The 24314-nt window shown below is 30.8% G+C and overlaps 1 protein-coding gene across 3 annotated transcripts in view; it reads right to left on the bottom strand.

Moving 5' to 3' along the window:
• LOC109601147 (E3 ubiquitin-protein ligase UBR5) overlaps positions 1 to 23805 on the bottom strand; it is a 31642-nt gene extending 7837 nt beyond the window's left edge. For 2 of the 3 annotated variants that reach the window (XM_049966891.1, XM_049966893.1), the window contains exons 1-18: positions 23497 to 23805; positions 21384 to 21584; positions 21035 to 21201; positions 20813 to 20973; positions 20546 to 20754; positions 19938 to 20122; positions 19115 to 19882; positions 17775 to 17894; positions 16916 to 17719; positions 15036 to 15152; positions 14602 to 14869; positions 13962 to 14548; positions 13344 to 13906; positions 11953 to 12112; positions 11597 to 11890; positions 11237 to 11372; positions 227 to 474; positions 43 to 155 (exon numbers count right to left, since the gene is read on the bottom strand). In XM_049966891.1, the coding sequence (XP_049822848.1) occupies positions 43 to 155; positions 227 to 474; positions 11237 to 11372; positions 11597 to 11890; positions 11953 to 12112; positions 13344 to 13906; positions 13962 to 14548; positions 14602 to 14869; positions 15036 to 15152; positions 16916 to 17719; positions 17775 to 17894; positions 19115 to 19882; positions 19938 to 20122; positions 20546 to 20754; positions 20813 to 20973; positions 21035 to 21201; positions 21384 to 21584; positions 23497 to 23558 (5163 nt within the window). In that variant the 5' untranslated portion in view covers positions 23559 to 23805. The remainder of the gene's footprint in view (positions 1 to 42; positions 156 to 226; positions 475 to 11236; positions 11373 to 11596; positions 11891 to 11952; positions 12113 to 13343; positions 13907 to 13961; positions 14549 to 14601; positions 14870 to 15035; positions 15153 to 16915; positions 17720 to 17774; positions 17895 to 19114; positions 19883 to 19937; positions 20123 to 20545; positions 20755 to 20812; positions 20974 to 21034; positions 21202 to 21383; positions 21585 to 23496) is intronic. The other variant, XM_049966892.1, reaches the window with a different exon arrangement.
• Positions 23806 to 24314: the final 509 nt, after the last annotated feature.

Below are 24314 nucleotides of genomic sequence, written 5' to 3'. Positions count from 1 at the left end.
TTTACAACTTTGTTAATTTATAATGTCTGTTTCAAAACTTACCTGTACGTTGTATATATCGTCCTGTGTCACCTCCATGTGGGCGAAAGGCGCAAGCATCTGGTTCAGTTCTGGCATTGCACTAAGTAAGTCGGCGATTTGTCGTATGACGATACCTTTAAGAGGAAAACAAATAAATAAAGCTCAAACTCCTTTATAACAAAACAAAAATAAAAATTAAACATACCAAAAGCTCTTGCCAGACAACTGGCAGTGGTGGCCATGGTGATGGGTTCGGAGCTAGCTGTGACGGTGGTACTGCCGGCGGTGGATCGACGCAGGGTGCTGGGATCGATGAACACCAAGTTGGAGCCGTTGGCCAGTCGTACGCCGGTCGATCTACTTGCTTCCCTCGATCGGATCGCCCACTGCATGTTCTGCGGTGCCAGATTGCTGCGCTGCCCGCCGTGTCCGGTGGCATTGCTGTAACGGCTTCTTTCATAGACATAGGGACAGACAATCAAAGAGAAATGAGAACACAAACTTATTAAACTACAGTAAGCGGTTTCAAAGGAATCAAATTATATGAATTTTTGGAATTGTTTTTAAAATTGTGTTTACAATGACTTTTTAATAATACATTTGTAATTATGCTTCAATGAATTATTACATATCGTTAATTAGAAGTACAGTGGTGACAGGGAAAAATAGCATAAAATTTAAAATTAAACATTATGAGTTTCATAAAAGGAATTAATTATGTAATGGTATTCGAACAAGTTTCAATAAAAATATATTAATTATCCTCAAGAGTTTAGGCAAAGAGTTCTTTAGAGTGGATTTTATTTCTGTGATCACACTGCATGTTTAAGATTTAATTTATGTAAAAATAATTTTAATGAATAATTGTACAAAAATATAGTGTAATTGATTCATGTGTTTATATTTTAATTTTAATAATTTAAAAGATCATCGAAAACATATTTGCTAGCTGTTCAACCAAGAATTGGGACGGCATTACTTCACAAGAGAAATATTCAAAAGACGATATTGACTTCCAGGATTAAAAAATTTATTATTAATGACTAGTAATGAATGCGTTCACTGTATATTAATATTATATTTGTATTTATTAAAATCATTAATCAATATCACAAATTATCATATAATTATTTCAACTATAAATACAATATTTTCATAATATAAAGAGAAATGATTTCGTTTCCACGAATTCAAATAAACGTTAAATATATTTTCCAAACTATAATAAACACCTATAACGGTAATCAAAAAGAAGATGATGGTATGTACTTTCTTAATTTCAATATTAGTTATTAGTAATTAGAAATATTTCAGGTGAATTGTTAATGCAAATAGCAGAAAAAGTGATTGCATCCTATTATAAATGCAACAAATATTTATTCATAGCACATCTTTTGATACTAATCGAAGTAATAGGAAATGCAATATATCACATAGATTTATTGGCAATATATACGATATTATTTGTACGTTAACATTATCAATTAGAGAACTTTTTAAAAGTATTCTATTTTAGCCAACTGCAACTTACATTCTTCTTACATATACATCGTTTCCAGTTGAAACTCTATTCAGAAAAATAAATGGTTTCCAAAAACACAGTTCAAAAAAATTAACATGTTCAATTTATATTAAAATGGCATATTTACAAATCCTATTATTTTCGATTGTAGTTGTGTTATGTTTTATCATTGTTGGACCATGGTATGAACAATATCATTACTTTTATCAAATCTGGATGGACAAGTACCTAATGTATTTAGTTTATTTAAGTGTATTTTATTTTCTCATAATTTCAACGTTGGTGCCACCCATATTATTTTCAATTTGTTTAATTTATTTGATATTGGAATTAGCCAAGTTGGAAATGGTATTTGAGGATTTATGTAATTTACGTCAGTCTGAAACTAATGGCTACCAAATAACAATCAATGAAACTTTAAAGTATTGCCTGAAACGATTACTATTTGTTAAGCAGTTAGTAGAATTTGAGAAGTAATTTATGTTTATTAATTTTGACACATTTTAGATTTGTACAAATATTATGCAACCTTGTCAAGTGGTTGGTTTTCACGTTATTTATCATCGGATGTTGCCTCTTATCGGCCTCTTTAATCACCATTATTAATGTAAATGATTTATGCATACATTGATTATGGAATTAAATTACGATTAAATTTTAGAATCAACACATACTTAACATAATACGTCCTGTGGCTACTTTAATATGCGGTGTACCTTATGCTATCAATTACGTCGTAATAGGAGAGTCATTATCCAACCAGGTGTGTATAAATTAATTGTTGAAATGATAAAAATTACGATTTAGTTTTGTAGTTTGACAAATTGTATTTGCGACTTTTGCAATGTCCCTGGTATCTTTGGGATAACGACAACAAAAAGATATATAGTATATTTTTGCTTGTATTACAGAAAAGAGAAGGAATTAACTTCTTTGGAATAATTAATCTTGACAATACTATGTTGCTCCAGGTAACAAATACAAAGGAATACCAAACATAAATTTCTAATATGAAATGTTTTAGTTTTTGAAAAGAGTTTATGCCGTATTATCCTGTTATTTGAACATCAGAAAGAAGTGAAGAAAGTACTATTCTAAGATTCACAAATAAATATTTTTATGTGGAGTATGATGAATTTTAACTATTTCTATATTTTCAAACAATAAGTAACAATTCACAAATTGCATTTCAATTGTTTGTAATAAATAATAACATAGTATTAAATATAGTATAATTGTAAATAGTTTGAAAAATGTGTATTCTTAATTTGTATTTACTTGTTTATTCAATATAATACCAGAATATTTATAAATTACAAATGTTTTTTATATCTATGATGTTTTATGTTTTTAGTAAAAAATTTTAGTAAAATGAAATTAAATAGGTATTCGGGTTTGTAATTTGACCCGGATACATATTTAAATTTTGTTTTTTCCCTTATTAATAGATAAAATATCCTGCAAAAAATATCTATAAGAATTATTTCAGCAGATATCAATGAGATACGATTAAACTTAATTAAAGAAATTATTGGGAACAACATCAATAATATATTAATAATATATTTACATTGGTTAAAACCATTAATGTTGTATATTTGGTTTATGATATAAATTAAAATAATTATAAGGAGTCTATAAAAACATATTTTATGATTGAATTATTCGTTTAAGAAATACAACTATAAAGAGATTAACTCAATTCATTTCGACGAATTCAAATGAGTACTAACAATATTTTCCGCCTTATAAGACACTACTATAACGGTAGTCAAAAAGATGATGGTATGTGTATTTTTATTCTTTAAGTTTTCATTAATTAAGAATATTTTTAGGAGAATTGTTAATTCAAATGGCAGAAATCGTGATTGTAACTTATTTTAAACCTAACACATATTTGTTCATCACAAACCTTCTAGTACTAATCGAAGTAATTGGTAATGTAATATATCACATAGATGTATTGACAATTTATACGTTATTATTTGTGAGTTATTATTATTATTATCACACTTCGTAACCATAAAATTTTAGCCAACAACAGCTTATACACTTATTGGATATCGACCTCCCCGAGTTCATAAACTTCTCAAAGAAATAAAATTCTTGCAGACAAAGAACATAAAAAGAATAAGATGCTCAATTTATATCAGAATGGCATTTTTACAAATTCTACTAACATCACTTGAAACTTTTTTAATTGTAATCATAATTGGCCCGTGGTATCAACAATATCATTACTTTTATCAATTTTGGGCAGAGAAATTCTTAATTTATCTAATTTATTTAAGCGTAGTTTATTTTCTGGCAATTTCAACATTGGTGCCACCTGTTATATTTTCTCTTTATTTGATTTATTTCATGCTGGAATTGGCCAAACTGGAACTAATATTCAAGGATCTATGTAATTTCAGTCCGTCCCAAACTAGTGTTTGCCAAAAAAGAATAAATGGCATTTTAAAGTATTGTTTTAAACGATTACTATTTGTAAAGCAGTGAGTAAATTTCCACATCATAAACTCTAATTTATTTTGTACCATATTTCAGATTTATACAAATATTATGTGAGATAGTGACATGGTTGGTTGTAATATTATTTATTCTAGGATGTTGTCTCTTTTCAGCTTCTTTAATAGACATCATTAACGTAAATGTTCATTTATAAATGTGGAATTGATTGTGGAATTAAACATAAATTTTAGGATCAAAACATATACAACCTAATCCGCCCTGTAGCAACTTTAATATTCGGTGTACCTTATGCTGCTAATTTTATCATAATTGGTCAATCAGTGTCCAACGAGGTCTGTATAAATACGTTAAATTGTTAGAAGGATAATCACAATTATTTTTTAAGTTTGATAAACTATATTTACGATTATTACAATGTCCCTGGTATCTTTGGAATAACGACAACAAAAAAATGTACAGTATGTTCCTGCTTGTATTGCAAAAAAATGAAGGCATTAGCTTCTTTGGGTTAATAAGTGTGGACAACAGCATGTTACTTCAAGTAACAAATACAATCAAATATGATGATACATAAATTTATGATGATGTTTTCAGATCTTGAAAAGAATATATGCCGTATTGTCTTGCTACCTCAACATTAGATCTTAGAGGGATTTTAAGAAACTTTTGATTAAAAAAATGTTAATTTTTAATTTAAATATGTTGTGATTCATTAAAAATTTACTTTTATTTAAATTTATATAAAAAATGTAACATCAATGCTGTACAGCTTCCCAAATTATCTAAAAGCATGATTAAAAAGCGATAATTCAATTAATTCATGATATTTATTGAAAATATCTTCGACTGTGTATTAATAATAATATATAATAACTTTTATGAGAACATTACAATAGAATTTATTAAAACCATTATTGTATTGTTTTACACTGTAACAAAATAATTATACAGAAATTCTAAGTATATAAGTATATACAATAAGAAAATAATTCAGTTTCATTTATACGATTTTAAAAAATTTCTAGACTAAATTTCTTTTTTAATTCTAATTTTAGTTAATATTAATATTTTTAAGATCAGATGATGCTTCAAATAACAGATTCTGCTAATTTTAACATATTAAAATATATAATGTTTATTCCCAGTACATTTTCTTACAATAATCAAAATAATAAGAAATGCAGTATTTCATGTAGATTCTAAGAAAATTATCAGTAACATAAAAGAAGTTTAATTCAATTAATTAATTAATTATATATTATATATATATATATATATATATATATATATATATATTGGAAATAACATCGATTATACCAATTATTATTAATTAATTATATTAAAAATAAATCAAATTGATTATGATGAGTCCCTTAATTTTTTTTTATGGCTACAATATTCATTACGAAGCTAAACTACAAAAGAATTACTAGAGAAATTTGGAAAAATCCAAATGAGTACAAAAAATATTTTCTGAATTATAAGTCACTGTTATGACGGCAGCCAAAAAGAAGATGATGGTATGTATATTTTTAATCATTAAGTTTTCAATTAATTCAGAATATTTTAGGAGAATTGTTACTTCAAATGGCAGAAATCGTAATTAGAATTTATTTTAAACGTAACAGATATTTATTCACAGCACATCTTTTTGTACTAATGGAATTAATCGGAAATGCAATATTTCACATAGATCTATTGTCAATCTATACGATGTTATTTGTAAGATAATACTATCAATATGACTATTCTTAACCATTAAATTTTAGCCAACAACAGCTTATATACTTCTTATATATATAACCTATTCCAATTGAGTGTGGTCTCAAATATGTAAAATTTTTTCAAACGTTGAATATAAAAAGAATATAATATATATGAATAAGAACAAAAAGAATAAGATGGAATAAGAATTCCTTTCTGATTAAATACTCTAGTTACAAAACACAATAAGAAAATAATTCAGATTCATTTATACGAAAAATCGTATAAAACGATTAAAAATTTAATCAATTTTAATTTTAGGTTTTGGTTATTATTAATATTTTTAAGAAGAGATGATACTTCAAATAACATAATCTACTTATTTTAACATATCAAAATACATAATGTTTATTCCCAGTACATCTTCTAACAATAATCAAAATAATAAGAAATGCAGTGTCATGTATTATATTCTAAGAAACTTTTCAGTAAACATGAAAGAAGTTTGATTCTTTTTGCAGGGGCTTGATATCAATTAATTAATAATATTTATTGGTAATAACATCGATTATACATTAATATATAATTTGCATTAGTTAAAACAATTCTTGTTCAATATTAGACTTAATCAAACTGATTATGATGAGTTTTTAATTATTTTTTATGATTAAAATATCCATTTACGAAGCACAACTACAAAAGAATTAGTAGATAAATTTGGAAGAATTCAAATGAGTACCAAAAATATTTTCCGAATTATAAGTCAATGTTATGACGGTAGCCAAAAAAAAGATGATGGTATGTATATTTTTTATCTTTAAGTTTTCAATAATTTAGGATATTTTAGGAGAATTATTAATTCAAATGGCAGAAACCGTTATTGTAACTTATTTTAAACCTAATACATATTTATTCATAGCACACCTTTTTGTACTAATCGAAATAATCGGAAATGCAATGTATCACACAGATGTATTGACAATATATACGTTATTATTTGTAAGCAATTATTATTATTATGACATTTCGTAACTAAAAAATTTTAGCCAACAACAGCTTATATACTTCTTGGATATCGACCACCCCCAGTTTATAATCTTCTCAAAGAAATAAAATACTTGCAGACGAAGAACATAAAAAGAATAAGATGTTCAATTTATATTAAAATTGCATTTTTACAAATCCTACTAACATCACTTGAAACTTTTTTAACTGTCCGTGGTATCAACAATATCATTACTTTTTTCAGATTTGGACAAACAGGTTCTTAATGTATCTAATTTATTTAAGCGCAGTTTATTTTATTGCAATTTCAACATTAGTGCCACCTGTTATATTTTCTATTTATTTGATTTATTTTATGCTGGAATTGGCGAAACTGGAACTAATATTCAAGGATCTATGTAATTTCAGTCCGTCCCAAACTAGTGTTTGTCAAAAAAGAATAAATGGAATTTTAAAGTATTGCTTTAAACGATTACTATTTGTTAAGCGGTTAGTAAATTTCGACGTCATAAACTCTATTTATTTTGTACCATATTTCAGATTTATACAAATATTATGTGAGATAGTGACATGGTTGGTTGTAATATTATTTATCCTAGGATGTTGTCTCTTTTCAAGTTCTTTAATAGACATCATTAACGTAAATGTTCATTTATAAATGTGGAATTGATTGTGGAATTAAACATTAATTTTAGGATCAAAACATATACAACCTAATCCGCCCTGTAGCAACTTTAATATTCGGTGTACCTTATGCTGCTAATTTTATCATAATTGGTCAATCAGTGTCCAACGAGGTCCGTATAAATACGTTAAATTGTTAGAAGGATAATCACAATTATTTTTTAAGTTTGATAAATTATATTTACGATTGTTACAATGTCCCTGGTATCTTTGGAATAACGATAACAAAAAAATGTACAGTATGTTCCTGCTTGTATTGCAAAAAAATGAAGGCATTAGCTTCTTTGGGTTAATAAGTGTGGACAACAGCATGTTACTACAGGTAACAAATACAATCAAATATGATACATAAATTAATGATGTTTTTTTCAGATCTTGAAAAGAATTTATGCAGTATTGTCTTGCTACCTCAATATTAGACATTAAAGAGAACTAAAAATGATATTATAAAAACTTTTAAGTATTTTTAGATTCATTATTAAATTTACTATAATTCGAATTAATATAAAATTTAATGCTGTAAAAACCTTCTTTATTGAAAATCCATAAACACTGCTGAATAAACTTATTAACCTAATTATGGAATCATAAATATAAACAATATTAACAATTAAGTGATTGAACACAGTATAGCTACTACTGCTTTTAAATTCAATCAAACAAAAAACAAAAGGATTCTATTTTTACCAAAACCATTTTGGAGAATTATGCATTAACCATATGTATAATTTTAATAAAGTTTATTATATGCAGAAGTTCCTGTGGAAATTTTTCATTAATGATTTTCATAGATGACGACGATGAAGTGTTACTATTATATAATTTATTTAAACCATTATTGTATTATTTTACCCTATAATAAATAACCTTTAAAATATTCTTGTTTCAAAATACAAGAAATTAATTGAAACGATTTTAAACGACAACCAAAATATTTTCCAAATTTTAAAAAAATGTTATAATGCCTGTCAAAAAGAATTAAATTTTAATATTAGTATTTGCAATTACGAAAAATTTTAAAGAGAGCTACTGTGATTGTAACATATTACAAATACAATAGATACTGGTTTCTATTAGTTTCTTCGGTGTACTATCGCGTTCATAAGTGGTCTGCCACTTCAATGACGTCAGGCCGTAAACGGTCACATTCAGTATTACCGTGCACTGCCGACTCGATGTGGTGGGGAGTCGGCACTGCCGAGGCGGGAGTGCGTGAATTCTATTCACAATTGGTGGATGTCTAATGAAGTCTGTATAAATGAATTGTTAAATGATAATCGCAATTATTATTTATAGGTTGATAAATTATTATCGTTTGATGCAATTTCCTTGGCAACTTTGGAATAGCGATAACAAAATGACACTTTCTATCTGTATGTTTCACAGAAAAAAAACCTCATTAACTTCTTCTGGTTAATGAGTGTGGACAATATCATGTTACTTCAGATAACAATCAAATATGATATGTAAAAGTGCATTCACTGTTCAGAATTTTTAAAATGATTTATATGGTATTGAACTGCTACGTCAACATTACTTGTTAAAGAGAACTGAAGAAGCTTTTCATTAATGAGAGTATTAAAATTTAAACTGTTTATTTTGCTATTCATTATTAAATTTATTTTTATTGAAATTAACATAAACTTTTAATATTATTGCTATAAAGAATCGTAATTGAAAATCCATACAAATTACTGAGTTTTCTCTAATAATCTTAAAAAATATGTTTTTTTACTAAAATCCAAAAAGGTTTATCCCTAACGATTTTTAATGATGACCACAATTAAGCATTAATATTAAATATTTTATTAAGACCATTACTGCTTTATAATAAAATAACTGAGTAACTAATAAATTTCTAATTAAATTTCATGATCTTGTTACAAATTACTATGAGAAAAGAATTAGTACGATTCATTTAGACGATTTAAAGATGACCACTAAAAATATTTTCCAAATAATAAAAAACTATTATAACGGCAGTCAAAAAGAAGATGATGGTATGTATACACTTTTTTAATTTTAATATTAGTGTTTAATAATTATTTCAAGGAGACATGTTACTTCAAATACTTGAAACCATTGTTGTAATATATTTCAAATATAAGAGATATTTATTCCTAGCACATCTTCTATTAATAATCGAACTAATTGGAAATGCAATATGCCACGTAGATTTTTTATCAATATATACTATATTATTTGTAAGTTTGTATTATAAAAAAAAGAAACTCGTCGAATTATTTGATTTTAGCCAACTTCAGCGTGTATTCTTCTTACATATCGACGTCTTCTAATTCAGACAGTTGTCAATGAAATAAAACTGTTTCAAAAGAAGAATTTGGGAATAATAAAATGCTCAATTTATATCAAAGTGGCACTAATACATATGTTATTAATGTCACTACAAGTTTTGTCAGTTTTTATTATATTTGGTCCTTGGTATCAATATTACCATTATTTTTATCAAAATTGGACGGGCAAGTTTTTAATGTATTTAATTTATTTAAGTGTATATTATTTTCTTACAATTTCAACCTTCACACCATCTGTATTTTTTTCGGTCTATTTAATTTATTTGATGTTGGAATTAACCAAGTTGGAAATATTATTCAAAGGTATATGTAATTTAAGTTCTTCAGAAATGAACGTTAACCAAATTACAATCAATAAAATTTTAAAGAATTGCTTTAAACGACTACTATTGGTTAAACAGTTAGTAAATTTAGAATTAATATGTATATTTTTTTGAATTGTAATAATTTTAGATTCATACGAAAATTATGTGACTTAGCCACATGGTTCGTTTTCACATTATTCATTATAGGATGTTGCCTCATATCAACTTCTTTAATCGATATTATTAATGTAAATATTGAATTATGCATCCGGTTTTGTTGTTATAGAACTAAATTATTATTAAATTTTAGAATCAAAATAAATTCAACATGATACGCCCTATAACAATTTTAATATTCGGAGTGCCTTATGTTACTAATTATGTTATAATAGGTCAGTCACTGTCCAATCAGGTGTGTATAAATTAATTTTAAAAAATATATAAAAAATCATAAATTGTTTTTTAGTTTGACAAATTGTATTTACGATTGTTACAATGTCCTTGGTATCTTTGGAACAGCGACAACAAAAGGATATATAGTATGTTTTTATTTGTATTACAGAAACCAGAGGGAATTAACTTCTTCGGGTTAATAAGTGTCGACAATACTATGTTGGTCCAGGTAACAAACACAATAAAATAAAATATCTATACTACTATGAAATCTTTTAGTTTTTTAAAAGAATTTATGCCGTATTATCTTGTTACCTCAATATTAGACGTTAATTGGGATTGGAGAAATTTCTAATCAAAAGAATAAAGTGTGAAAATAGATATTTATGATTAATTACTAAATTTGTTTTGATGTGTATAATTAAGTGTTAGTAATGTATAATTAAATAATATAATAAAAATATTTTCTATCTCAGCACACAAAATATTCTTGATTTCTTGAATTTATATTAAACATCGCATTTCAAAATTTACAATAAAAAAGTTTCTAAAAGTTAAACTATTAACCATTAGACCAATTTAAACATCCCTAAAATTTAAACCATTATTATAGTAAAATTCGAAACAATTTAACAAAAATTATGATCAAAAGAATTGTTAAAGCAATTATTAAATAATAAAATGTTATTTATTTTGTAATAGATATTAAAACCACAATTAACCGTATTATTAATATTAATATATAGTTCAAGGATGGAAAACCGCATTATCATTGGTAAACGAAGTATAATAAATACATAAAAATTAATAATTACCTTCGTCTTTCAAGTTCGCCGTCATTTAAGGTGTAGTCCTCCGTGTCTTGTTCATCAGTTTCTCCCGCCTCGCTCTCTTCCTCCTCCTGCTGGCTAGAATCGCCGCTCTCGTCTTCCGGGAACAGCAGCATACCTCCTGATAAGTTACATAGAATGCAAACGCACTCAAGAGCAAGCATACAGACAATCTAAACATACTCATTCGAACTCACTGGTCTCGGTCCGAAATTTAAAATATTAAAAGAGACAACTTAGCCAATAAAACACCAAAAGAATTTAATAAAAACACCAGTGTGCTCATTCCCATTCTCACGGCTCAATTGCACAGCAATAGCATACCAAAATAATCATTCCTCATACCGGTATCGGATCCGGCAGTGGCTCCAGTCTGCACCGACCGCTGCGCCGAGGCCGCATCCTGATTGCTGTGGTTGTCGTCGCTGTCCGATTCGGTTTCGGCCAGCAGATCCAGCTCCGGATCACTGTCCTCGCCGCCCTGTGCGTTCCTACCGCCCTCCTGTTGGTCGGCGGGCGCCTCCTGCGGCTCCGACTCGTTGTTCATGGACGACATGCCGACAGCGATGCGCATCTCCGGATCGCCGGGCACGTCTTCGTGTTCAGACGTAGCGTCGTCGTCGTTGTCGATGGCCATGCCTGTGGATTTGTAAAACGTGTGTCAGAGAGGGATTCAATGAGAAATGCAATGGGAGACGTACTTTCGCCGTCGTTGACGTCGTTGATCAAGTCCCTGGTGCTGGCCACTCTACGTACGGTGTCGGCCAAGTACGGGAAAGTGTCGTTGGAAGCGGAGCTAGTGGCTGAACGTGAGCCACCCGAAGGGGCTAGCGGATCGACGAGGAACAACTCTTCGGAACCCTTTAAAGATTGTTTGTTAAGTACTTACATATGCGAATAACAAATCAAGAATCTAAAGAAGGCGTTTTGAATAGAGCAAGAAACATTTAAGATATTGCTCCATCAAATAACTCTTTGATATTCCAGATTAAAATTGGAAAAAAGAAGGTTTCATATATATTTCAATATATTATATCGTAAGTAATATTTATTGATCAGAAGGAAATAATAAGGTCAATTTTATTACTATAATCAAAATTTAAATTTATTTAAAAAGTAAATCACTATATTAGTTGGAATGGAAAGTAATGTCGCTTTCCTACATTAAATTCAAACGAATAATTTTGTCATCTAGTATACAAATTTTCAATCCTGAATTATAAAAATATATTGGTTTTTAGTAAAATATTTTGAGATGGCATTTTGGACATCATCCAAAACTTCACAAAAAAAAGGATCAGAAGAATAAATGGAAATCCAAGATGGATGAGCCAGTACCTCCCATCAAATATCCTGATCAAATATCGACATGTGGTCCCCCTAATTTAAATAAAATTTCATTTACTTTTGTCTATCTGACTTTGTTAATTTTTTATTTAATTTCTATACAACTTCATTCAAAATCTAGGTTCAGTCATACAAAATACATCATTTCTCAGTTTCCAAGAGAATACAATTTTCAACACCAGATTTCAATCAGTGCTGAAGCTGTAGCTACTAAAGCAAACTGAATGTAAAAATCATAGTCAAAATCCCTGTCACATTTTCAGGAGAATAAAAATATCTTTACAATTAGGTAGAAGTTTCATTGACATCAACTAAACTTGACTTCATATGCAAGTTGAGGAAAATTATTGCATTAAATATAAAATTCACTATTATTGGAATATAATTAATATATAATATATTAATATTATTCCAATATATTATATAATTAATATATAATATATTAATTATATAATATTAATAATTATATATTAATATAATATATTAATTATTAATATTAATTTTAATTAATAATTAATTAATATAATATATTAATTATATAATATTAATTATAAAATTTCATGACTCAATATTTTTGAAAACTGAGAATGTATATTATCTTTATTCTAATCTTCAAAAGCAAAAAACTAAACCAGATACAGCAATTTCATAGACATCTTTCTTCCCACTTGATTGTGACATAGGTTAGATCATTGTGACACAGTCTAATTACCTTTCTCTTAGATCATTTAGCTACTATACTTACATTTAAGATATCAGTGGCGTTCGTAGCAAGAGAGAACGGAGCAGTGGGTCTCGCAACACCCAACCTAACTGGCGCAATTAGCGAATCAGCAGTCTCGCACAATTCCTCAATCGAGAGCTTCGACAAGGCCTGGAAGATACGCTTGCACTTGGTCAACGGTTGATTCTGGTTGTTGAGCGTTCTGCGTTTCATCGAGTTGGGCACCATTTCTATGCTGAATATGACGAAGATCCTGACGACAGAACGGACGAACCTCCTAGCCACGAACTTGGCGAATTCGCTTTGCTTGGGGTCGGGATTCTTCATCTCCTTAATGAGTGTATCGAGGAGAACGTCCATTACCATCTGACACTTCACCAGGAAGCAATGCGTGAATTTGTCTAGAAGTGTGGTTCCGGTCTGGCCGGCGACGTAAGGTTGGTCGGCGTATTGGGTGTCGTTTGTGTCGCGTGTACCGGACATTATCATGCTACGAACCGCATTCCAGTCACCCAACAAACATTCCAAGGCTCTGCGACTGAAGCGGGGTGGCTCCAGGTCGTGTTCTGGCATGTCTGATTCAACTGAAAGTTAATTCGTTTAATTAAAACGCTCCAATTCACACAATTTGAGTCTTACTATCTGAGGAAGGAGTCTTGTTCCTCGAATTAGCCGAAGCCGTCCTCGGCCTGGAATTCCTGAACTGTCTCTGCTCTTGGTTCTGTCTTCCGACAGTTTGCACCAAAAACAGTAAAATACTTTCGCCGCGGGAGTTGGGTAGACACACCAAGTTAGTTTCCTTGACCAACTTAGTCAACAAGTCCGAACGTGCAGTCTGATTGCCCATGATAAGCGCCTTGCACTTGCACTTCTCCCAGCAGTCGCAGTAAGCTGTGGGCGAGGTCTTTTTCAGTTTGCAGTCGTGTCCTTTGTGACAAACGCGTGCGCACTCGGTGCAACAGCACAGCGTGCCGGTCAAGCCGCATGTGCGACACTCGAAAATGTCCTGATTGATGTGTTCCGCACCTGTCCACGTGAAACTGCACGTGTCGTTGCAGCAAAGAACGTGCAACGGTGAGTGATCGGGGTTCGAACCTTTGGGGAAGATCATGTCCTCCTTCTCTTGGGCTGTGCCCAGCTTATTGATGCGTTCAAATATTTCAAGAGCCGCTGGGTAACTGCGGGACGACACGGCTAACATGAACGGAGTCTGGCCTTGGGCATCCCTAGAATAAATATTTTATAAAACAACCTAACTCAACACACATTAACCACATACTTTGCACTCAACAACTCGATGAGATGAGCCTCTAAAGCGGACGAATCGCATAACAAGGCACGAAGGATTTGCATCGCATTGGTGCGTCTTTCAACTGGATCAACGATGAGGTTGCTGGGGGCGTTGTTGCTGTTGCTGCCGCCTTTGTTGTTGGCTGCGCTGCTGCCGAGGCCCATTAAACTGTCTTCGTCTCCGGATGTCACGTCAAAAGCTTCTGGAGCCCAATTGTGATTTGTCAATGGCTCTTCTTGAACGAAATTGGGTTGTTCTAGAAATTTTGGTGGTTATCTTACCCGATGTCTGCACCGCTCATAATGAAAATACAACATCCACACACACAACATTAAATTTACCAATGTTACATTTACATTACGTATTTTTGGACATTGCAAATTTTCATTACAAGAGATCAAGATTAATTTTGTTACACTTACCGTTGTCCGAATCTTTGTTGGATGTGGGAGTGCACATGTTGACAACAGCATGGAAAATGTTTCTGTTGCCGTCACATCTTTCCGACAGGAATGAAGGTAAATTTGCACTATTTGATTCTATAAAAATAATTGTATTTATAACAATTTGAATGTCACAAAATAAACACTATAATATTAAAGTAATAAATCAGAAAGACTAATCAATAATAATCACATAAATTCATTGGTTAGCAAATTTCATCATGTTCCATATATAGGGCAATTAGTGGGGATATTTTATATTTCACATTAAAAGAGGAAGTGATTTACAAAAATTAAATGTAATCCCTTAAATATGAAAAAGAGAAGATGAGCCTCAAAATTTACTGGAATAATCCAGTTATTACTCTTCTAGTTCTGATTTAAGGTTAAGGTTAAAATCAAGTAAGCAAAAGGTACAAAAACCCACAAAAAATTTAAATAAAATCATTAAAATTTGTTGATAAGTAAACAAATAAATCTAAAATACTAGTAAAAAAATACAGTGAAATTAATAAGACAAAAAAATACATGAAAAGAAAATACAGTAAGAATGATTGAAAACTGTTAATAAATATAAAATTTTATCTACAAGTATTGAATCTAAAAATAAAATATATTATTATTATATACGTTTAAAAAGTTTTTTTAACAAAAAAAATACAGAAAACCCTAAAATTTAAATAAAATCAATAAATTTTGTTCATAGAAAAACAATTTAATCTACTATTATGGAACATAAAAATAAAATAATAAAAAATATTATTAAAATAATTAGATTAATGCATTTTCATATCAAAGTACAAAAAGAGAAAAAATACAAGTTCTAAAATCTAAAAGGAATCATTGAAATGGTTAAAAATATGACATTTTATCTATAAATATAAAATAATATATATAAATATAAAAATAAAATATTAAATTACAAGCAACATAATACGTTGCAAGTCTTTTAACAAAGGTATAAAACACATAAATTTAAGCAGAATCAATAAGTTTTGTTAATAGAAAAACATTGTAATCTACTACTATTGTACATAAAAATAAAAGTATAAAAAGTACCATAAAAGTAATTGGATTTAACACACAAAAAAATATCCAAAAGGAAACAATGAAAATAAAACATTTAAATTACAAGCAACATATGTTTAAGTCTTTTAACAAAAAAAATAACAAGAAAACAAAGGTATAAAACCCTAAAATTTAAACAGAATCAATAAATTTTATTAATACATAAAAACAATTTAATCTGCTACTATGAATCATAAAAATATTATGAAAATAATTGGATTAACACACTTGCAAACCAGAGTACAAAAAATAAAAAAAAAACAGGCCCAAAATATCATTGAAATCTGTTAATATGAAATTTTATCCATTCCAAATTCTTGAATATAAAAATAAAAAAAATTCTAAAAATTAAACAAATATATTAAAATATATTAATTAGAATACAAATGAATCTACTACTATTGATCATAAAAATGAAAGTATTAAAAATATTATAAAAAAAAATTTTATTAAACTACATTTTACCAGAGTAAAAGAAAAACAAACAAAATAAGATGTAAAATCTAAATGGAATCTGTTTAAAAAAAGACTCACAATTATTGAATAATTAAATTATATAAATTCATAAATTAAATATAAATTTAAAAATTGATTAAAAAAAACAAAGTAGTACAAGCAATAACAAGCCTCTCAAAAAAAGAAATGAAGTATGAAAATAATATCACAATATATTAAGAGTTATTTAAAAATTGATTAAATTATTTATCAATTTTTAAAACTATTAGAATATTTGAATTGTCAAAATAATAATAAATGCCCTTTTAACGCTTGTAAAAGAATAAAATACTTACTAATCTCACTATCCAGTTGTGCCAAAACTTGTCTGACGCCATCAATATCGCATCGCAATATCTTGGGCATCAGTAACTGCTGCTCAAGCGCAAAAACAACAATTGCAACTTGATTTTTCATATTCACTCCCGTCCCGGATAACGCCAAGGTACCAGCGGTCAAACACTTAACCGGAGGCAAATCTAAGAACTGCGGATCCCTAATCGCGTCGGCGCAATCCTTAGCAAGCGGATAAATAGTGTTGTTGCCGTCTCTTAAAATCAACACGGACTCCGAGCTCTCTCCGGCACAAACCAGATTGATCAACGACGGATAGAGTCCCATAAACGCAGCCGTGTCACTCGGAAAAGCGTTGTCCTGTTCGACGCGTCCGCTGCTGATGTTGTAAATCACGTAGCTAAGTTTGGAACCGTTGCGCACGACGGCGTGGATGCCCTGCCCGTCGACCGCGATGGTAAGGATCTGTCCGCCGCTCTCGGAGATCTGGATGCGACGAGGAGTTCTCTGGAAGCAATCGGGCACTCGAGAATTGGACGATGATTTGATGACTTGCAATTCGTCTTTGCGCATTAAACGGCAGTCTTGCAAGATCATCTCGTCGACGTCTTTGGACTCGCGTTCTTTGGCGTGAGTGGACGGGAAACGTACAGCGGCGTAGGCGCCGTCGATCTTCAAAACCCGGCCGGTGGGTACGCTTCGGACGTCTTCGACGAAAATCACGTCTCTCAGCAACCATTCTTCCTCGTCTTTGCGCTGATCTCCGCTGGCTTCTGATCCGGTGGCCACCAAGCGTTTTTGGCGCTCTAGAATAAGAGAAGATAAGTTACAAAACATAGTGGAAAGCGCAGAAACACTTACTGTGACTGTTGGAAATGCTTCCGGTATCACTGCACGTGCTGGAGGCTGGTGATGGTGGTGGAGGCATATCCAATCTATCGTTGTTTTCTTTTATAGATGTATTTTTGCTTGACAAATTCGCTATAAATAATAAACCAATATTAAAAATTTACTAAAAATATTAAATATGAAAAATCTGCTTATTAAAATTATGCAGTATATCAAAAAACTGCCATTAGAGAACAAAAATAAAAATATAATAATCTATTATTACTGACTTTTATAACTAGCAGTAGAATAGCTTTCATACTAAATGGTATTAAATTTAGAATTTTAGTCTTTCTTTTAAATAAAAAAACTTTGTTTTATGGAAAGTTCATCTAAAATAAAAAAATGATAGTTCTTTGTTAATTCATTAAGGAACATACTCATTTCAATAGTTTATATCTTCAAAAACGACATACTAAAATTTCAAATGATTAGCTTAAATAGGTTTTGATCATCCTATCACTTAAATAATTTTTCTTCCCTTTTTATATATTTCTACAATAGTTATATAGTGGCCATCAGCTTTTCGATTACTTAAAAAATGTATTTGGAAGGCCAAAAATCATCAAATTATCGAGTAAAATTCGAAAATTTTTCAAATCTCTGCCATTTTGTTCAATTCCAATTCTTTTCCACAAACTTGGGTGAATCTGCTATAGATTTAAAACGACAAACATATGCCAGAAGATAGTTGGCTGTTATAAACATGGTTATATAATAGTTACATGTATTGTAGTTAAGAATTGGAAATAACTGGTCTTAACTATAATAGTATAATACATATTTTCTATCAGTATTTTAAAGAATTGGGTAGATAATAATAAATTTTGATGTGTTAACCACATCCAGAAATATATAATTAAATAATTAGAATTCTATAGTTAAATTTAGATTTTATTGTAAGTTAAAAACAGCTTTGTTTTAAAGAGATTTTGACTAAAAAAATAAATTATGATGTTCTCTCTAATAGTATCTTCACGTTTTCTCAATTTTTTGAATTTCAGTACATTTATTCTGATATTTTTGTGACATTTTTTTAGACTCACAATTTATAAAGAATAACTTGCCTAAAATAATAAATTATGTTTTCTCACACAGTATTTCACGTTTTCTGATTTATTGAATTGAATGCAATTAATCTAATATTTTTTATTTTTTCATAGAAATGTCACTTTCTTTCTTAACAGAATATATGTATTTATTAATGCCTATAATAATAAATTTTGTCCTCATACTTATGCCCTCAAGTATTATGTAATTACAATATAATATTCTATTGATATAAGTTTAGTATTAATGAAAGGGGTACTTACTGAGTCCGCTGGTACCGGGACAGTTGGTGTCACCTCTGCCTTTATCACCATTGGTGGGCCCGGAACTTTGCACGTTGATAATCTTAAATGTGCACGTGTCACTCAATGCCCAAGCGGCATTTTGAAGCTGCCCCACTTTGGGCACTCCAGCCGCCACCGTAAAGGCAATAGCACCCGGCTGATACATCGGACTGTTCTTCATGCAGACCTGTGAACCCGTCGTGATCTCACTCTGGTTGTTGGACGGTCGTTGCTTACGACATTTCGTACGGTACTTCTCCCACAGACGCTTGCGCTGTGCAAACGGCAGTACACCCCACCAGTACAGACTGCCGCTGTCCAGTCGGGCTACCGTGTAAAGTGGACATGTGTGTAGTGCCACAATTTTATCGGTCTGGAACTCGGTGTAGGCTTGGGCTGCGTGCTCTAGTTTAGTGGAGGCCGGAGCCAACAGTTCGTCCAGCCATGTCGCCACCTTTCCGGACTCGGTCGAGACGGAACAACGTGTGGAACATGCAGACAGATGGACAACCTTTTCGCTTGTCAAATTTAACGGTACAGTTTTTGGGTGATGAATATTAGGGTTTTCTGGATGTTTATACGGCTCGTGATCGTTCCATCTCCATTGATACAACTGACCAGTAGCTGACAAGGCAATCAGTTCGCTGTATAACGTAGCTATTTGCACGAATTTAGGAGCAGGCTCCGGCCAAAACTCCAAATCGTCGGATATCCATATCGGACATGCACTGTCTTTCTTCTTGTGTTCTATAAAACATGCCCAATTAATCAAAAACACCAAAATATACAAATTTAAACATACCAGAATCTTTTTCGTAGGGACTGTCCCTGAGAGCTGTTTCCAACCAACGTCTGGGTCCAAAGTACTGTCGGTCACGCCAACGTGAGAAGTTCTCACGTTCACGGTCCGCTCCCGAGTTGCCTCCGGTCGGTGCATCCCTGTCGGGCAAACGGCTACGTCCACTACCGCCGCGGCTGTTAAGGAAGCTTTGTGTTTGAACCGAATCAAACAAACACAGAGGCGAGAGGTTGGGGAAGAGTTGGGGTTGAAATAAAGTTAGTTAAAAACAAAAAATAAAATAAACGGAAAATTAAACCGAGTAGAAATAAATCATACCGTTCCAAGTTAGACTAAAAAAGGGGACCAACAACTTAACAGAACTAATAAATTAATAAAAGAATTTAATAATTGTGTATGAGAAGATGGCACTTCAAATGTCAAGACCAATTATGTTTTATTATTTCTCTGGGTGCCATCTTCCCATAACTAATAAAGTATTATGGATCAAACAGATCAAATCACCAAAAAGTAAAGCATCCAATAGATTCTATAATACTTCGGCTGTACAGATTAGTATAATTGTTCAGGCATGATTCATTCAAACTACGCGTCAAAGTAAACGTCCTTACTTTCTAATACCGCTGTAGCCGAACATGTCTTCGGAGAACATTGCGTCTGCATCAATAATAACGGAGTGGTCGGTGTGGAAACCACCGTCCAGCAGGGAGATAAGATCCTCCGGAACGTAGGAGTCCGCAGCATCGTCACCTTCCTCTCCTTCCTCATCGTCGCGTGACAACAAATTGTTCACCGCCAAATTAACGTCTAGATTGGTTCTCTAAACAAAGTTTTATTATGAATTAGTAATAGTTGAGTTGTTTCCTTAAAGTTCCTACCTGTAATTCTCGGATAATCAAATTTCTACTCTTCCCTTGCAAAACCACTTGGGCTTGTGTAACCAGCTCTTCTGGCACATAAGGTGCAGGTACCGTAACCAAGTTCCTGCCGCTGCTCGACGTGCCAGTTGTGCCGATTATTACAGGCGCACCTCTGCTGCCTACAAACAACAAACAAACACAGTTAATTCACCATCAAATTTAAAAATAACCTTAACTTACCGCTGTTGCTGCCGCCACGGATCGCCGTATTAGATCGCATGATCCGCGCCCTGGTTCTGGTGATCTGTCTGCCGCCGGTGGGTTTACTGCTGCCTCCGCCCCCGGCACCGCTGCCGGAACCCGAGCCTCCAGCGGCTCCTCCGCCCGAGCTGCGCACCATCCAAGACCTTTTAGTTAAAATGACGTCAAAAGTACACGAAAAGCACATACGGAAGCGTTACACACACACATTCAGACGAAAGAGGACAGTGCATTCATTTGAGACAAGCGACTTATGACACAAATAGACCGATTTATTTGCCTCATCTTATCCAAGATGATTTAGCATCAGAAATAAATGTTTACTTACTTTTTGGTGGCGTCATTTTTACTCAAATCTAACCTATCGGGCAAAACATTATAGGAAACACGACAAACTCGACCATCCTCTAATAGTAAGGCGATGTATGTAGATGCAAGACATATTCTCTTTACGCTCGTACGGAGATTTGATAAGCCAGGATGGGTATTGAAGGCCAAACGATTGATTCGATCTGCTACTTCTTTTAATCTGTAACAAGGGACACAATTAATCTATTAAAGTAAACTACTGAACTATTTTCAATATATATTGAAACTTAATTACTTAATTTTGCATTTGTTTTTATATACACTTTAATTTTTGGAATTTTTATAATTTAAAAATGAGTAAGTTATGATAAAGTAACTAAATAATAATGAAATACTTAGTATAACAATGTTGAAAATCTGTTACATCACATAAGAATTCAACATAATTAAAAATACAAAGTAAAAATAACATGACATACTAAATGTGCCTTATAATATTTTTCCTGTTAAAATATTTGAATGAATTTTATTAAATTACATTTATGTAAACCCCCAGGTACCTTCAAAACAAGTTATGATTTAGGAACCGATCTATGGTTCACACCACTTTTGTGGTCAGGGTAACAATAGTATATTAATTTATTTTATTACTCTACTAGTTTACTTTGTTTTATCACATGTACGATAGAAATATCTAGAAACCTCATGATGTTTAATATTGTACATTCAAATTAAAAGTAATTTGAATTCCAATATTGAAAAAGTGTTAAAACTTTTTGTGAATACAGAGAAAAGAGACCACCAAACACCTTGAACTTCAGCATTGTTTTATGAATCAACTGGGAACAAGTAGTATTGTAAAAATGAATTGATTACACCAAATGATATTTTGAATCTTATGAATAAGTCACAATTTTTTGATTTTTTTTTTATTTAAAAATGAAAAAGTTACGATGAAGTAACTAAATAATAATATAATACTAGTATAACAATTTTGAAAATCTGTTATACCATATATAAATTCAACCTAATTAAAACTTAAAATATACAAAGTAAAAACTAACATGACATGCTAGATTGTAATATTCTCCATGGAAAAATATTTGGATGAAGTTTGTATGTAAACCCTCCAAGTGCCTTCAAACTTCTTAATTGTCAGTCAGGGTGGTAACAATAGTGGATATAAAAATGTGTATCAATAATTACAAATAATCATTACATTTTAACAAAACTAAAATGTACATTAAATTGCATTCTAAATACATTAAAATAAATAATTATGTATATTCAATTAATTTATTATACAACATTGTATAATATTATAAAAGGTTACTTTGTTTTATCACATGTTTGATGGAAATATCTAGAAACTTGATGTTTAAAATTGCACATTCAATTTATAGTTTACAAAATATAATTTAAATTCCAATAATGAAAAAGTGTTTAAACTTTTTGTGTGAATACAGAGAAGAGTGCACCAAACACCTTGAACCTCAGCATTGTTTTATGAATTAACTGGGCAAAAAGTAGTCTTGTAAAAATGTATTGATTACACTAAATTATATTTTGAATCATTTGAACAAATGAGTCATGGATGTTGAACCACATCTAAATGAATGTTACATCACAATGACTATGAGCATTAGTTAGTCAAAACAATGTATCACCTTAAAATAAAATAATAATAATAGTAATGACAGACCTTAAAATGCATTGATTTTAAAGATTAATAATAATTTTTAATTATGCACATTAGAAATAAAGTTAACTTGTACAATTGAACCACATTGTTTTAAGTTTCACATGTAATTATAAAAGTGTCGTTACGGAAACCTCTAAAAACATTTATAACCTTAAGAAAAATTCGTAACATTAATTAATAAAACTTCAATATCTCAATTAGATAAAAAAGCATTTAGTTTAAATGTTGAGAACCGGAAAAATGTTACTAGAAAACAACAGCATGTAAAGTCAAACAATTTGGCGAAATTACGAAAAACGGCGTCACTTCTAACCAATAAATGCATAGGAGTGGCACATCCATTAATCATTTTGTTCTCCATTTTTAAGTAATACAAACGTTTCCAGGCGAAAATGGTGGAATGAAAGATATGCATTGCTTGGATATTTACCTATCATTGAACTGCTCCTCTGTCCCTGGTAAAGGATGTACAACATATTGTAAAGATGTCATTCTTCATAAGACACTTATCACAACTGTTTAACGAAATTATTTCACGAGCCTACAAAAGTTGAACACATTTTGCCTCACAGGAAACATTTCGCCATGTTTTCAGGCTGTTGTTGAATAACGCGAAGTTAGAAGGGAACAATGATCTTTTCTTCAATTTTGCGTTGACAGTTTCTATCTAAAAACACTGAACGATGTGAAGTTGGCGTATGGCGGTTGTTTTGAATTTTCAAGTGCTCCTTCCACTGGCTCTTGAACTATACTGACTGCACTATACACCGGTCATCAGTAGCTCATTCTAATCTGTAATGAATTATTAATTACATTTAATCTGTATTGCATCTAATAGCAGGTAAATAAATTTTATGATACATGAAACTATTGTTTGGGTAAGGGAAGATGTGCGGGTTGCATAACAGTTTCCATGTTCATAGGTCAAATAACATTTAAATTTACCTGATTTGATAGTGATTTAATCCAAACAAATTGCTATATTTTATTTGCTAGACTGTTTATTGATAATCTATGCAAAATTACTTTTTCTCCATTAATGTGGACTTATCAAAAATATGACAAGGAATTTTGATATTGTCATACTCACAATGACATTTCCATGTTTAATAAACTTAAATATTTATTAATATTAGATAATCGCCACACTGATGGTTAATTCTTCAGCATGTTTATTTTACATTGTTTCATATTAATAAATTATAAAATATGTGAGTGTGTGTTGTTATTAAAGTATACACTTACCTC

Source organism: Aethina tumida, chromosome 4, assembly GCF_024364675.1.
Source record: "Aethina tumida isolate Nest 87 chromosome 4, icAetTumi1.1, whole genome shotgun sequence".
NCBI lineage: Eukaryota > Metazoa > Arthropoda > Insecta > Coleoptera > Nitidulidae > Aethina > Aethina tumida.
The sequence above is the reverse complement of the archived record's forward strand: the minus strand, read 5'-3'. Positions and strand labels throughout refer to the sequence as shown.